The sequence below is a fragment of the Protopterus annectens genome, chromosome 9.part0, assembly GCF_019279795.1.
Source record: "Protopterus annectens isolate FY-2018-M chromosome 9.part0, PAN1.0, whole genome shotgun sequence".
Taxonomy (NCBI): domain Eukaryota; kingdom Metazoa; phylum Chordata; order Ceratodontiformes; family Protopteridae; genus Protopterus; species Protopterus annectens.
Window position 1 is genome coordinate 452,737,272 of NC_056743.1, and position 17,966 is coordinate 452,755,237.

General features: G+C 41.1%; 1 protein-coding gene across 3 annotated transcripts in view; it reads left to right on the forward strand.

Moving 5' to 3' along the window:
- Positions 1 to 17,966, forward strand: part of ANK1 (ankyrin 1) — a 1,899,552-nt gene that overhangs the window by 212,855 nt on the left and 1,668,731 nt on the right. For all 3 annotated transcript variants that reach the window (XM_044082993.1, XM_044082990.1, XM_044082992.1), the window contains exon 2: positions 4,193 to 4,294. In XM_044082993.1, the coding sequence (XP_043938928.1) occupies positions 4,193 to 4,294 (102 nt within the window). The remainder of the gene's footprint in view (positions 1 to 4,192; positions 4,295 to 17,966) is intronic.

Consider the following 17,966-nt stretch of genomic DNA (forward strand, 5'->3'; position numbering starts at 1 on the left):
AAAAAGGTTCTCATGACACACAGCGAAACCACGTTGAGTTACTGAAGAAACTTTCAGCAAATAACAACAATGTAAAATGAATCTGATGATAAACGCATTCAGCGAAACTCAGACTACATTTTTTTCAGGTGGACAAGCCTCCTTTCAGCCACCATGTAGTATGACCCCTCCCGCACCCAGCAAACGTACTTATGTACTTCTACCTACTCCACAGTCAATTAACAGTAAAGGGCAAACTCAACTAGCACTGAAAGTGGCTTTCAGAGAAATTGCTTTGTGGTATTGCCACTCACTGACAGGCTGTATACATAGCCTAACAATCCATCCTACTGATACAGAACAAAAAAACTCTAAGGAAGTACGTTTAGGCATCCTCTTTATTCTGATTGTGAGTCATAAATTATTTAGATTGTATGACTTACTTCCAAGACCTGGTGGCTGAGACTATTGGACCATTCTCTGGTCCAGTTTTATGATCGGCAACTGTTCAGTCTTCAACCTCATGAGTGCTGCCTGTAATTCTGCTGAGGATTTGTTCCAAGCTCCAGGATTTAGTATTGCTGTTTGCCAGCACACCAGGATCCAGCTTACTGATTTTGCCAAAGACATGGAGGCAACTTTCATGAATTCACCTTTTCAGGGTCTTTTGTCTCTTTGACTCTAATGCCAGATTGCTCCTGCAGAATAAGAAAAAGAGAGAAAAAATATGTCAGCTGTTAGTTTGATGATCCATCTTCCAATCTGATCTTCTTCAAGAACTCAGAGGAGCCCATGCCAATTTGGTTGCACTATGTGCCAACAGCATCAGACCAAGCAAGCTGGAAGGAACTCTGATTTTCAGGTTAGCATTTTGAAAAGCCAGTATTCAACTTCTGGTGGACAACAACCTTTCTGATGCTTTTTTCTGACTATCCTGTTCTAGTGGCACTGTAAGGGCCATCTGTCCTTCCACAGTACTGCATGGTTGTCGCTCACCAAGAAGAGCTAAATAAGGACACAAGTATTCTAAGGATATACAATAGTGTTCCACACCCCAACCATCTAGACTCCTACCCTCGTCTGATATTGTACTCTATCAGAAAGGATTAGCAAGAAGGAATGTTATCAACATTCTAGCAAAAAGATCACCCAAGAGATCCCAGAGTCAAAACTAGATTGCAGTACTACTCCAGATACTTTTTGTTTCTAAAGAAAAATGGAGCTTAAGCCCATTTTGGACTTATGTAGTCTAAATAACTTCCTTTCCAATGAAACTTTTGGATGGTCATAGTGTAGTTTATCCTTCATTGCTTGTCAAAAGGATACTGGTCCTGCTTTGTGGACCTTGAGGACACTTGCCTCCACATCAGGATAACCAAAGGGTCTAGGAGATGTCTTCAGTTCGAAGAAATGACCAGTTCACATCAGTTCAGGACTGCTTCATTTTGTCCCAAAAATAGTGCTCATCAAATGCATGTCCATCACAGCAGTAGCCTGTCAGAGACTGCATGGAGTCAAGATATTTCTTTTCTTGGATGAATGGCTCCTAGCTGCTCCCCTCTATTAGGCATAATTTATGGCTGGTAGTCTTTATTCCGTCTGTTCTAATCACTAGGGATTATAGTCAGTCTTTTGATGTCTAAGCTGGTGCCCCCTTATCTACTCACCTTTACTGGCTTCAGCATAGATGCACCTAAGATGCAGGAATGCTGTTCCTCCAGAAGGGACTTGGCCTCTTTAGCTTAACAGCCCACCTCCTGTGTCTGCCTCAGAGCTTTAGAACTAGTGACTGTGGCAAATCCAAAGACTCCTCACCAGATATCACATGGAAAATTTGCAGCAATCCCAGATTCAGATCATATATTTCCAAGTCAAAATCTCCAGAGTTTGCAAATAATTGCTCTGGTGGATGCATCTTTCCAAACAAACTCAAGGAAATCCATTTCAGGTTCTAAAAATATCAGCAGGCTTAATCCATGACATTTGTACTCTAGGGTGGGATGCATCATCAAGGGCAAACTGTCCCAGGTTTCTAGAACAGCATTTCAACATACTAGAGATGATGGCAGTCCTACTTAACCATCTCACCATTTCAGGACATCCTGCCCCTGGGTGTGCCTGGCATCTTTTCTGACAAGCATAGCCATGATATGGTACATCAACAAGCAACACTGAAGGTTTGGGAATGAGCTATGTCTGATAGCTTGATATCTTGTCAGAGAACAGTACTCCCTCACTGGTATGTTCAGATGTTGCATGCACAAGCAATCCTTCTGTCCTTTGGTGACACAGAAACCTTTTCTCTGTTGTTGAAAACCAGGATGTGATCTACCTTTCAACCAACCAACACCAAACGCAGCAGCTTTATTATATCCCTCATCTGTCCACTTTGAGGATGCCTCAATGATGCTGTTGTCCTGACATTGGTTCCTGACCTCTTGTATAGATGTTCCCCATTTTCTCTGATGATGGGATTCATTAACAGAGCCAAAAAAAAAAGCAAGTCAAAGGCCATTCCCATGACTACCCCATTTGACTTTGACAGACATGGTTCCTCTCTGCTTATTCATTGTGAGTTGGCATAGCCTCATTACCTTTGTCCATTAAGGACTACCAAGGGCAAATAGCTGAGCCTCTAAGTACTCACCGTGGTAACACTGGTTGTTGAGATGGATCCCTCTCCCTCTAGGTCATAGAAAGTTGATATCTCTACTTGGCAGAAGTACACATGCAGAGTTTCATGTAAATGACATCTGTTCCTCCTACAGCGAGATTCTCTCTGTTTTCACAGCTGCTTGACATTGGTTGTGCTATATAGTCCATACGTACATAGAAGTGAATTTAAACCAAACGATAAAAGGTTAATACTGATGACCCGGAATTGTGAACTAGTTACACACTGGTTTACGAAGGCCATTGAACATGTGGGAGAAACGGAGATATGCAGGTTTTGTAAAAACAGAATTAGAAGCAATCACACACCTTGTTGCTGGGTGTGATATACTAATGGCAGAAAGACTGTATATTGAAAGGCATAATAATGTAGCAAGACTGTTGCACTGGTGATTGTGCAAACATTATAATTTTGAAGTAGCTGAAAAACAATGGAAATATGAGCCACAAAGCATTATATAAAAATGATTGTTTATATCACATGGGCTTACCCATTATCAACAGTTTAAAACAGAAGCGAGAAAACCAGATATAGTAATCCATGAAAAGAAGCATTGATCATTCTAATTGCTACACCCAGTGACTACAGCGTCTTGTATACAGAGAGACAGAAAGTCATAAAATACCAGGATTTCCAGGCAGAAACTAGGGCAAGGTGGAAGAAAGATATGGAGCAATGGGTCTAATAAAAAACGAATTTACAATCGTACTTGGACATGTTACCTATATATGTAACTTCGTTTGAGCTGCAGAAGGAGTCAGTTCTTAGCACGCTGTGGGTGCTGTAGTGAGCAATTCTAGCTAACATCAAAGACTGAAGCAATACGAATTTCATGAACCTTAATCATACTTTGACTTAGGAATGGGGTCCATTCCTGTCATGTTTTTAGAAACCCAAAGGACTTGGAGAAATTAAACTGAGAGAAATACAAATAAAGTGATGACTACTACATTGCAGCATTCTTGCATATGATTACCAAGATAAGGCTGTTGCTTTTTCCCCCATAGTGATCAGTTCTTGAGTACATGATGTCAGTAAAAGTAGTAGTAAGTGACAGAGTCCATGAATGCATCATGGGCAGGCCTTGGATGGTATCAATCACAGATATGAGGTATACGCTTCTCCATTGTTGTTGGAGTTCTGTATTCATGTGAAAACTGATTCCAGTGTTGTTCCACTGAGAAATGGGAAGGCAGGTCCGACATAAGTCTAACATTACTAACTCATCATTTGTAGCAAAGACTGTGCTGTATGCCTAGTTCTGATATATAAACTCTGAAATATTTAAAAAAGTGCAAATAAATCTCTTCTGTTAAATGCTAACAGATGAGCTTGTCATCTCTGTGAGAGCCTTTTAATGGAAGATGCACATAAAACACATTTATAACCTTATGACTGATTATGCACCCTTTGAGAAATTCCTCTTATACCTAATGTGTCAGCGGGAATGTTGTCTGATTCAAAATGTATATCTCATTTGGGATATTGTCTAATTCTAAACATATACATTTTTCTGTTATTTCTTTCTTGTTTCTGCAGACTGATGCTGCAACAAGCTTCCTGCGGGCTGCCCGGTCTGGAAATGTGGAGAAGGCTCTGGACCACCTGAAGAATGGAGTGGATATCAACACCTGCAATCAGGTCAGCAATCTCTACATGTTTGTACATGTTGAGCTTATTCTGAAAAATATATGTACAACCAAAGAAGAACAATGCAAGAGAAAGTGAAAGATATAGGCATTTTTAAATCAAGTCATGTGATTCAAAACAGAGGAATGTCATAAAATATATGAATCCATATATATATATATATCTATATTTATATTGGATATAGGTGATGTATCATGCCAATGGGATGTTCTCTTATAGAGGGCATTTTGCCAGGTATACCTTGCAAATCTTTAACATCCAAATCTGTTTTTTTTTTTTTTTAATTTAAACTCTTTAATCTCCGAGAGCTCTCATTTCAGTGTACAAAATATAAGCTGGTATTGGAGCTGCTAGAGGAATTTGGGTTTAATGTTTCTTGAAGAGAAACAAAGTGAGTCAGAAGATTGCAGCAACTTGTCTCACCTTGCTCATTGCAGACTGACATTCTGCACTGCATCTGATTGCAAAACCTGATATGCTGAACATTGATGATCAGATGTAAATTAATATAGTTATATACTTTTATTGGAAAGTTATCTGTGTCAGTACATTGCTGCAAAACACAGAAGGGGTGCCATGCAAAAAAGGCACCATAATTTAAGAATGTTGACTTGAGTTGACTGTGGGTGAGTGAAGGAAATGACAGGGAGAAAGTAAATCATGAATGTTACTATACATCAGTCAGTGATACAAGGTCAAGGGATGCATGACTTTCTTCTATGCTTCCTGTTTTGCCGTATGCATCTCAGCTGATGCTGCATACAGCACGCATAAACAATGTCCACATCACTCTGTCATGTTACAGACTGCTGTTTTATACACAAGAGAAAATGATAATGTTGATTTTTTTTTTTTGCATTCAATATACTTCTCATGGAGAAGCAGACATAATCACAGCCCACACAGCCTTCAGCTTTGTATACCACACCATTACGCCTCTCAATGAGCTTTTATACCATGGTTTGTTATCGTACATGTACCCCACAACTCTCTTTGTCTCTTCTCTTGTTGTTGCAGTTCATTACAAATGCATTTCAACATGTAATACTGACAAATACTTATTTTGTTTTACTGTTTTCTGTTTATCAGTGATAACAAAACAAAGCTGAAGCAATACCTTTGCAAAGTTAGTAGACAAAGTTGCAGTACAAGTTTTTGAGAGTACCTGCTGTCTTTGAAAAGGATGGGGTGTAATTAAGAAACTACAGAAATGGCTATTTTTACATACATTACACATGCACGCACACATACACACACACAAAACACATATAAATATAATACAGTTTTTGATAATCTTTGAATGCAACAAATTGCAGTTATAGACCAGTATGTTATCAGAATGCAAACATGCAAGCTAAAAATGTTAATGCCTGAGCCACCTATTGAAGAAGTGTCAGGTGAGATCACAATTTGCTGTAGACAACCTGTTTGTTAGTTAAATATCCTTTGATGTGGTGTTTTACAGGTACAGGTTAGCAGATTTCCCTGACATGAATTTATTAAACATATATTAAAATGTTTACCCTTGATTCACTAAGTGTGACAGTGGGCAAGTAGGTGCCCACACGATGCAGAGTCCTTTGGATAAGTAAAATACCCTTAGAAGCAGTATATATTGTCATAAAAGAGTGGAAACATATTGTGATATGAATTAGATGCAGTGGCAACACATAAATCCTTTGTTTCTATTAACGCCATATTGCTTTGTGTGCAACTTTTGTACGACTTGTTATTCCCAATCCTTTCTCTCCCGTAATGATTTGAAGATGCTCATGAATACTGTGGCCATGAGATCCCGGTTACTGTGGTAACTGTTACAGAAATGTACTGCCATTGGGATGACAGCCTTTTTATTCTGCATAATAAATCTAGGTAGGCTCCAACTCCACTGTATACTGTTTCATACATGTAAAGTAATACACATTAAATGGCTTGCTGAAGAAGGTCCCCAAGATTTTTGTGTTTCTTCTGGAAGTGGGCTTTGTGCAGTTTTTTAGTCAATTAGGGTTCTACACCTGAAGTACAAAGTGATTCCTGAGTAGTTATTTTGGTCTGCGATAGCAGAGCTGATTTAAGTATATTATATTACCTGGCTTTAAATTAAGGTATTAAACTATGTGAAGGTGAGATAATAAGAATTACTGATTAAGATATGATACATTATCTTTGATGTGATTTGTGCTGCTTTTTACCATTGTTTCATTGACTGCAACCATGATAAACAGTATTTATTTAGAATATACTGTGCAAGTATAAAAGTATAGAACAACGTAGATAGCACAACAAAAATTTTCAAATATTTCTACAGCTTTATTTGTTAGGTGTGTATACAAAGTGGTTCATAAGTGGATCATTACTGATGATTCAAGTCAAATACACAAATCATTGTGCAGATTAGGTAATTACAGTTATATACAATACATATAATCCACACTGAATAAGAAAGATAGATACAAGCATAGTAAGTGACAAAGTAAAGCATGACAAGCTAAGTGCAGCAGGTAAGAGACTACATTAGCATTTGACTATATTTAAATATTTATAGGTACACACACACACAAGGCTGACTTCTTTGTCACAAGTAAAGGCTGCTAATGCCTTTTAGCAGAAAGCAATATTAAAACATATATAATCAGCATTTTAGCTAATTCCAGTATTTCTTATAAAGCAAGTCACATTGCAAAAATATCCCTTAACATGATTTTTCATGCTTTTAGTAAAATTTTTAATGTGTGGCTGCGGTGGTGCAGCGGTTAGCGTTGTCGCCTCACAGCAAGCGGTTCTCCGGTTTGATTCTCAGCTGGGGTGCCTACTATGTGGAGGCTGCATGTCCTCCTCGTGGTCGCTTAGGTTTCCTCCAGGTGCTCCAGTTTCCTCCCACATCCCAAAGACATGCTGTAGGTGGATTGGACACTCTAAATTGGCCCTAGGCGTGAGTGCATGCATGTGTGCACCTTCTGTGGAAGGTTGGGTGCCGGGCTGGCAACTCGACACTGTAAAAACTCCACTGCCAATCATGAGCGGGCAGGTGATACGCTGTGGCGACCCCTAACCGCCGAAAAAAAAAGCCGAAAGTAGAAGAAGAAGTAAAATACTTTTAATATAAGCTGTAGTTTACCTTTTACTGGATAGTGTTCATTCCCAGGAAATTAAGATGGTTTATAATATAAACAGAATTACTTAGAGTCCATAATAAATGCCCAACAGTGACTAGATTAGTGTAATATATTTAAAGTAATCCCTGTAAAAAACAGGTCATATAGATTCCAATTATAATCATACACTTTAATTAAAAATATAAGGCCAGATTCAATAAAGCCTCGCTCAGTGTACATGACATGTATTCAAGAACATTCTTATGCTTTCTAGTCACTCAGAAAGATTACACTAAGTGTACATGTAGTCTACCCTTTGTGGTAACCTTTATGAATCCCTGTCAGTATTTAAAGCTGCAATAATATCAGTAGGAAAACTAAAATTAGTAGGAAGAAGGTCTGAGTTATGTATGTGTTTGTCTGTTCACTCAGAACAGTATACACTTAGTGTAGGTGTTATTGAATCATGTGGATATGTATGTACATCCTATTATTTTCTGTTCTACGTTAGTGTACAATAATAGTTATACCTTTATTCTGTCCTTTGCTCTAGTTTATTTGATGGAGTTTAATATCTAACAGAGATTGAGTAATCACTAGTTGCTATGTGTCAGTGTCTAGATTTATTCAAATATTTGCCTATTTCCAACTTATTTCTAACCTGTGAACTGCTATGCCCTTGACCCGTTTGGTTATGGTGCACTTGTTCTCAAGGGTTTCAGAACCATGTAATTATTGAAAAAATATCTGTTCATGGACATGAGATAAATGAGTTGCCATAAAAATGATTAGGAGAAAAAAGAACCCACAAAGCGCTGACATTGTGATAAACAGCATATTAGCAAAACCTGGCATACATTTTAGTTCACTGATCTGTGTTACTTTTTGGATTGCACAAAATGTGACTCATAATAATATATGTTCAATTAAGTTAGAATCTGAGTGCAAAATCTGTCTGTATGAGTTACAAGGAAAATATTTACAGTTAAAACACTATTTAGACAAGTTGAATATTGAAAGAAGATGAATATTTAAGCAATAACTGATGACGTGGTGCGGTATATTAAAGATTTACCCATGGTTGGTGTGGTTTAATCATGAGGGCGAAACCAACCATGGGTAAATTTCAATATACCACAACCACGGAGTCAGTTATTGCTATTATACAATGACATTATTTAAGAAAAAAAAATACTTACTTTTCTTAAATAATCCCCCGGATTTACTATTCCTCTGTGCAGGACTAGCTTAGTCCTGCACGGAGGCGGCCATTTAGGAGCAGGAGGGCAGCGTGCCATGCATAGTAATGAGGCGGGCCGCCTGAGCTCCTAATATTACATGGAGCATGTAATAGTGCAGGGGATTGTCTGGGAGTAGAGCTCTCAGAATATACACTCCCCCACAATGAAGAACAGCAGAGAGGGGAAAGAAATGAGCGAGACCACTCATAGGTGTCCACATATCCCCACCAACAACAGCAAGTACTCACCAATAAAATGAACAAACCCTTTATTTTTTTTATTTTAAAATCCGATTAAAGCTTACCGTAAGTGCGCGGGTGTGCCCATTGCTTAGCTAAGTTAATGCAGCTTAAATGGCTGAAGAGAATAACAAGGAAGATATATGCAAATTAAGCAGCATAGCAATAGTGTAGTGGGCAGAGCATTCGCCTTATGAGCAGGCATACTCGGTTCGATTCCCACTGCAGCATATTCCATGTCAAAGCACGTTATGACTAATATTTATGTTGCATAACCCGCTAAAATAACATATATATATGAACTGGAGTACTGCAGTAAATGCACACGTGAGGTGTCAGTGTCATAATGAATAAAGCCCTAGTAAGCAGGTTTAAGAACTAATAAGCAGTAGTAAGCATATTTAAGCACTAGTAAGTGAGTTTAACCCTGTTTACACGGGGGTAAGCAATGCACACAGAGGTTAAGCAATTTTCAAGCTAACTCTCTGTAAGCATAAGTAACCGGAGGGCAGCATTGCTTACCCTCGCACAATCCCGCGCAAATCCGCTTACAACTGCTCAAAAGTGCCTTAATCTCTCTGTATACAATGGCCCTTGTTCTGCCCAGCAACAAAATAAACAGCCATGCAGGTCTCAAACCCATGATCCTATACACCATAGTCACAGTAGTTGACCACCAAGCCAACACAGAAGTGCAGAAAAATGAAGTATTAGCAAACAAGTCTTCACTATAGTAAAACCAAACTGAACCTGTGAAAGGAATCAGTATACAGACATATGTGCCGTAACCAACTACATAACATAAATACGTGAACGTACAGCAATAAGGCCAGAAGTCAGGTGTAATTGTAATCGAGTGTTGAAGTTCCCAATGAAACACAAGGACCCCATACAGTGTACGTACACATGGATCATGGATACCAGGCATACATATAAGGTGCAGTGAATAATAACTCAATGCCAAAAAGGAATTATAATGCAAAGACTAATGTAAGCAACACTAAGCATTGCACAGGCCAGCTTAGAAGGTGTAAGCAATGTGTAAGTCAGGTAACTCAGTGTGCCCAGTGTTATACCCCTTTAAACAAGACCAATCCTAGGTAAGCAGGGTTGCCCATAGCCTAGCCTTTTCAAAACCGGCCAATCACAGAAAAGTGAGGGAAATCGGCCCTACTTAAGCCCAAGAGGCGGAAATACATCTCATAACTGGTTGTAGCTTCCCCTTGCAGGCACAGTGGCAGTAAGGGGAAAAGGTGTGTGCTTTTGGGCGCAGTGCTGGTGCATCCAGGAGTCCAAAGTCATGGCAGGACTCCTTGTCAAAGACCATGATCAGAGACTGCTGCAGGGCCAGTACCAGGGCTCCCAATATAAGGCGGAGGTCTGGGACTGTCTCGCCCATGACCTCACCAGTGCTACTGGCATACCCCGAACTGATGAGCTGGTCAGGCATCACTATGCTGACTTGAAGCGGCGTAAGTGGGACCTCTTGGAGGAGTGGATCCAAGAGGCTGGAGCGGAAGGGGATGTTCCAGTTGTGTGTAAGTATCACCCCACTATCTGTGTAATAATTTCTAGCTCAGGTATATAATGGATAGGTATGGCTAAATATTCCTCTTATGTCCTCCACAGCTGCAATGGAGTGGGCCGCGAATCAGGAGGCCCACATCAGTCGCCTGACGAGGTTGCGATGCGAGGCAGGTCAGTAATACTCATGTATTTACTGTCATAGGAAATAGAACTAAAAGTAGTAGTAAATTAATTGCCTGTATAAAACCTGTATTGTTCAAGGCAAGTACTGCATACACTAGAGAATTTGGCAGGAAGAGTCTCATATTGTTTGTATGTCAATAAAAGTGTAACAGCCTGACAATAAAGGTCTAACTTCTGGACTGCATGTGTATACTCTGGTATCATATGGTAATGTAGATTCGCAATCATGTAATAGTACTGTTGTATTAAGCACTGTTACCCACACCGTGCACCATAAATTGAATGTGTAGGAATGCCTGTATATGACAGGTGTAATCCTCAGAGGCCATTTAGTACAACTGAGAGACACATAGACAGTAAACAGGGAAAATGCAGACAACAAAACCCGAATACCACATACAACTGAGGTATTGTTTTTTTTAGCACACACAGCCATGGTTCAAATCCTGCCAGTGGTAGTACTCTGCATACAGAATCATAACCCACAACTGTACAGATATGTCCAGTAAAGTGGCCCATATCTGTTGCCTATCAGCCTGTCCCCCTGGGGAATCAGTGGGATGATCCCAGACGTATAGGCAACAGACAGGAATTACAGCTGATTGGCACACATCTGTGAGAACAAAGCTGGCACACTAGCAACTCCCCAATACCTTATGAGACTAAGAAGCCACATATGTCCTGTCTACACCCCAACTTGTCAAACTGTGGTCAGAGTGTGTACAGTAACAGAGTGAGATGTATGTGCATAATAGTAATGTGGAATCTGATACTGTGTGTGGGAACATTCAGGTAGTGCTAATAAACATTTCTCCTACAGGTCTTCCAGATACCAACACTGTGCCCAGAAATACAAGAATTATACCCAGTACTGGTACTGTTTACATTGGTGTTGTATGGCAGTGCGACTGATGCAATTGCTCTGAATAATGAGGTATTACATATTACTGTCACCCACACTATCCTACAACATAAAACTGTCTAGGAAATCTGTATAAGAGTGTTGTAATACAAGGTCAGAATGCAAAAACACAGGGGATTAATAAGACAGAAAGCAGATAATATTTGTTTAGCATACACAACTGTGATGGACAGTGTGTTTAAGTTGTAGCAGACACAGCCATGGTCTGAATCCTGGGAGTGAAAGTAGGCTGCATACAGAATCATACCCAAGTGTACAGATGAGGCCAGAATGTCCAGTATATGGGCCCATATCTGCTGCCTGTCCCCCTGGTAAGTCTGTGGGATGATCCCAGATGTTTAGCCAGCAAACAGGGAATACAAGTGATTGTCAAACATCTATGAGAACAAACCTGTCACTGTAGCAACTCCCGAAACTGTTAGGAAAGTAATAAGCCAAGTGTGTCTTATCTACACCCCCATGTTGTCAAGCTGTGACCAGAGTGTGTACAGTAACAGAGTGAGATGTATATGCACAATACTGATGTGTAGTCTGGAAGTTTGTTTGGCAACAGTCAGGTAGTACTAACAAACTTTGCTCCCACAGGTATGTCGGATACGAACACTGTGCTGAGAAATAAAGACCATAATAACTTGTACTGGTACTGTTCACTCTGGTATTGTAGGGAATTGCGAGTGTTGCAGTTTCTCTGAATAATAACGTATCACTGATCACTGTCACCTACACTGTGCTACTTAATATAACTGTAGGAAAGCATGTATATGTGTGTGTCAGGTCACTAAAGGATGAAGATGGCAATATTCTAGATATGTCCCAGCACACCTGCAAGTGGTCAACACATGGCCAGAGTCTGTGGAGAAAGAGTTGGATAGCTATGTGCACAACATCAACCCGGAATCTGGGAGTATGTGTAGAAACAGTTAGTGTTAACAAACATTCCCTCCACAGGTATACCAGGTAAGAGGTGTATACTGCAGGTAAAACCATTTCATGTATAACGATGAGGACAGCCATATCACTGTCCAAACTAAGGCTATAGGGTAGTGTAGTAAGACTTGTAAGGTACAGATAACAGCACTGACTAGGAGAGTAATGTGGACTACAGGAATATACTCATTCCCCCCCCCCCACCATATCTCCAACAATAATAAACATACCCACCCCAACTGGTATGTAATGACACCTGTGTTCTGGTAATGTCCATTTGTTTGATAAATATATTGATTGCTCCCATGCATGTGCTATAATGAAATATTCCAACATTGGTGGCATGGTGCTATCAGTGTAGTTGCATGCTGTTCTTATTACCACTGTGGTCCCATATATGCATGTGTTCTGTTCGCTATGCAACTGTTCCATATCTGATGTCTGGGTTAATGGGAATATCTATGCATGCTGTTATACCTAACCCTGGAATGTGCTGACTATTACTAACCCACATATGATGATGAAATCTAAACACTATAGCATGTTTGAGAAGGCTGGTCCCAGCGGACCCACCTGTCCCACCTCACCTGGCCGTGGCACCGAGCACTAGCATGTCTGGGGCCCAACCCAGGACCTCCCTGTGCGTTGGTCCTGCACCACCTTCAGGTGGAACTGCCTCAGGGGATGGAACTCCACCCCGGGAGTGGGCGCGGACAGGAAACTTTCACCCGTCACCAGGTCAGGGTCATGGTGCATAGAGAGCTCAACCAGCAGCTTGGTGATCAACGCCAGCTCGAGGGCCATGTGTTGCAACTAGAGTGTCAGTCTGGCTCTGCGACTCATCCCCCAGCACAGCCACCATTGGGGCTGTGAAGGTGCAGTGGTGAATTCCCAAGGGTGGGGACCTCAATCCCACTGTTTACACTAGTGAGATCATGGACTTCCGATTTCCCAACACCCCTCCCCATCAAGGTGTTTACCCCCACGTGTGTCACATACCGCCCCTGTATGCGTCTTGTTTGTCTTGTCTGTTAACCTACCCAACCGACCTCCCCAAATATACCTACTACCCCACCCCAACATCCCACACTCACCTGAAAAAAAAGGGTAATCTGTTCCCAGAAAAAAAATCTCGCCCCATACATAGCTGCCCATTTCGCACGTGTGTCCACTGGACACAGTTAATCTGGTCTAATTGGCATCACAACTTATTATTGTTGTCCTCACCCCTCTCTCAGGGGTTTGAGTGTCCAAATCTCCCTCCAAATTCAGTGTGTATGCACAGCAGTTGCTTTAGTAGAAATGGGCAGCCATGGGCCTTCCCCAGACCCTTCCTGCACTTCCCTAGCTATTTCCCCTACTGTATTACTCTCTTTGTGCCCCTTTTCACCACTTTCCTATCAACCGTTTGTTCTTTTCTTTTAAAGAAATTAGTGCAGGGGTAATCAGGAGTAAGCACTTTTAAGCAGTAGTAAGTGTGTTTCAGCCTGTTTGTGCAGGGTAAGCAATTCCTACACTGGTTAAGCAATTTAGAAGCTAACTGAATATAAGAAACTGTAACCGGAAGTTAGCACTGCTTACCTCCGCGCAAACCCGCTTACAACTGCTCAAAAGTGCTATGTCTAAGCCATGTCAGATATACATAACCCTGATGTCACAATCATATCATCCAGCCCAGTCATTCAGCAGTACAGGAAATGTATTTCAACATGTAGATGTATGTGTGTGTGTGTGTGTGTGTGTGTGTGTGTGTGTGTGTGTATATATACATATATATATAGCTAAATAGATAAAACATATCCTATATATGTAGGTATAGATATAAATATACAGATATATATATATATATATATATATATATATATATATATATATATATATATAGATAACATATATACATATGAATGCCTACATCTATAGATATATATGTCTACATCTATATGTCTAAATTTATACAGCAAGTTATATATATGTAAGCAGATATATATATATATATATATATATATATATATATATATATACATGTAGGTATATACGGACATAGTTATATTTATCTAAGTATATATATATATATATATATATATATATATATATATATATATATACGAGCATACATCTGTAGATAATGGGTTAATAGCAAAAACATATATGTCCACATGCACCGTTAATGGGGTTGAGAGGCCCCAAACAATATACATGTTGTACGAATAGGTATAACCCCCCAGCCAAAAACATCCGCCCTGCAGTACACTATCAAGTGTTGCAAATCCATTAACCAAGACCTGACACGACATGGGCTTCCCTAGGATATATATACACAGACACATATATGCAGATACAGATATACACAAATATATATATATATATATATACAGCATCCCACTGCTCTGTCTGACATACATGACTGTTATGATGGCCCGGCAGCAGTACATCTGGCAAGTATCTGGACATTACATCTCACTGGATAAGTACACTAAGCTGCTAGGCATGTAACAAAGCACTGTGCAGGCTATAGGCAGACCGGCTCAACACTGGCCTACATTTCCTATGGGGGAATGTACATGTACCTGCATATATAGCAGGCTCTACAGGCATGCCACAGCACAGAGTAACATACACCTGTGCGAAAGTGCATAACCACAACCATTGTAAACACAGCCACAGCCACATATGGTATGCTAGCGTATTATTACAGTATATGGACTATCTGTTCAACACCAACCTCATATGTGCCACTCACACACTACCCCTACATATACTGGGCCGCTACATAGTGTTCTCTGATACCTGTCTGTGGTATGGGACATGTCCGTGTACAACTCTACAAACATGGCAGCCGATAGGGTAACATACAGTGGAGCAGCATGTTACATCAGATAGAATGGGGCCAAGAACAATGACATCTACCACAGTCTGTACACAGGCAAAGGTACATATTAACAATACATACACTGCCAACAATCACCATAAGTACACAGATCTCAGTACTGTACACACAACCACAAAATGTCCAGGTTATGTCATCAAATATAACCCCTACTATACATTACATGTGTATCAGTCTGATATCTCACTGGCTTGTTAACAGATATGATGTCACTAATTATGGTGTACAGCACATATGTACCCCTTACTGCAGGACATATGTACAAAGGTTGACAGGGTTGTGGCTGGAGGCACATACATGAGGCCAATATTGAAATGCTGCTGTGTTAACCTCATACATTGACTGTTGTAACTGGGTTTGTTGCAATATATGTCCTATGAGGGATATGAAGTCAGTATCTCTCACGGCTGTCACCATCTACAGACTGCAATCCTCACACTACCTTCTGCAGTTCACAGATAGGTGCTCTGTGGGTAACACCTGAAACAAAAGGCACCACACACTGGACAGTCTGCAGATGACCCTACATATAGGTGTTCCCTAGCACTGACATGGCAGGTATGAAAACATGTAGGACAGCTATATCCACACACACCCTGTTAAACCAACATTACTCCAAATGCAGTATAGCAGCACTTACAGTCTGTAGTCCGGTCAGGCACATCTCCCTCCTCTGTGATGGCCTGTTTCCACAGTGTATGCTGTTAAACGTAAATCCCCAATCCATCTGATATGCTGTTTGCCAAAAAAACAGATCAAGTTCCCGCTTACAGTGAATGAAAGTCCCAACAGCAACTTGATGTTCCTAGCTATTGGTGTGTGTTTCCATGCAACTGGCTATGGGAATGTTACCACAGTTGTTTCACATGCAATCAGCTAGATGAGAGCTGCAATTCGTGCAGAGGCCATCAGCTAATCCTGAGCATCACTTAAAATACACATGCTGCTGCCTAAGCAATGCAGGTGTAAGTCTCCACATCCACCAGAGAGGGAGTGAGAGAGGCAGACAGAGGCACAGAAAAGCCAGGGAGGGGTGGGAGAGTAAAACTTAAGCATGTTTGTGTCACACACCTACCAGTACAGGGTATCAAACCCATACCGACTATGTAGTGCTATCACATGTCCATGCAGTTAGTGGATGCGCCACATAGGTTACTTGTTGGGAAGCCCTCAGAACGTATATGTGATAGTGAGTGACATCTGCAACCGGGATATGGTAGCTATGTGATAGGTATAGTACACGTGCCTGTCCACATGAAGAGTTGTCAGCACAGCCACACTCTCAAAGGACACACACACACATTGACACACCTCGCAGGGTCAGGAATACAACTCATCACTAGTGGGATTGCCACAACACAGTACTGTTCAGGTATCACATGCAGCACAGGGGTCATACGGAGGTTATATGTGCAAAGGGTATGTGGAGGTGTCTGACATCAGACAGCATACTTCAGTATGCCAGTGGGGGTTGTAGTGATTGTGAATGTGGTCACACACATCATAAACCACACACACACAGACATGGGTGCCAGTACTGACATTTATGGGTGCACTGCTTCACGGGTGTGTTGTGGTCGACAGTGCCAGACGGCTATACAAGGCTTGGTGATGGGTATAACTTAGTATCAGGCCACATGACAATGGTATACAATGTGGCTCAGGGGTGTAGTGTCAGGAGTTGCCCACACAGGTGGGTATTGTATTCACCATCCAGTCACCTGGGTGACTATTGTGTGTGGCCAATGCTGTGCATTGCTTGCCATGTATGTGTTCCTTAGTCCATGATATGGATAGTGTCTGGGATGTGCACACCTCCCACATGCATGTACAGTGACATGTGGAACTGTACCTGGGGTGTCTGGCCCATGTTGTGTACACAGTGTTATCATCAGATGTGCTGGTCCTGGCCTCATGTGGTGGGAACTGCTAATGGACAGCAGGTTGACCCTGCACCTACACTGATAGCATGATACCGGTATTCCCTGGTGACAGTGGCATCTGCCCATACAGGACTTGTGTTTCAGGCATGGTATGTCCTTTGTGGGTCACATTTGATGGCACCACAAGTGTTGCAGGTGTCCAGTGTAGAGCATGGGGGAGGTGCACTGTTGGCATGTACATGCTTATTGGACTGATGGACAGGGTGCCATGCCCTCTGTAGCCCACTGCAATCACACCATGGTTACTATTAGTGGGTAACATGCAGGGTACTACCAACATAGCGGCTGTTGACTAGGCAAGTGTGTATGTGTATGAGACATGGGTTGAGAGTTTTCCCTGGGTAATGCAAGGGTTGCTAACATTGTTCAGCTGGCATTGATGTCACATTTAGGGGTATGGATTTGCACCCAAGCCTCTCTGCTCTTTTACATTTATCCCTGTATGGTTGACATTGTGATATATACTTGGCCCACCATATAAGAAGTTTGCAAAACCTGCTACACATTGAGTCCAGTTGTTACACACTCACAACCACCACCACACAGGATACGAATAACAGACAAACACACACACACACACACACACACACACACACACACACACACACACACCTGTCATGTCTGGGATTAGAATTCCTACCTAACTAGTGTATTACACTACAACACTATGCCATTATAGGACACGCCACGGAGATTACT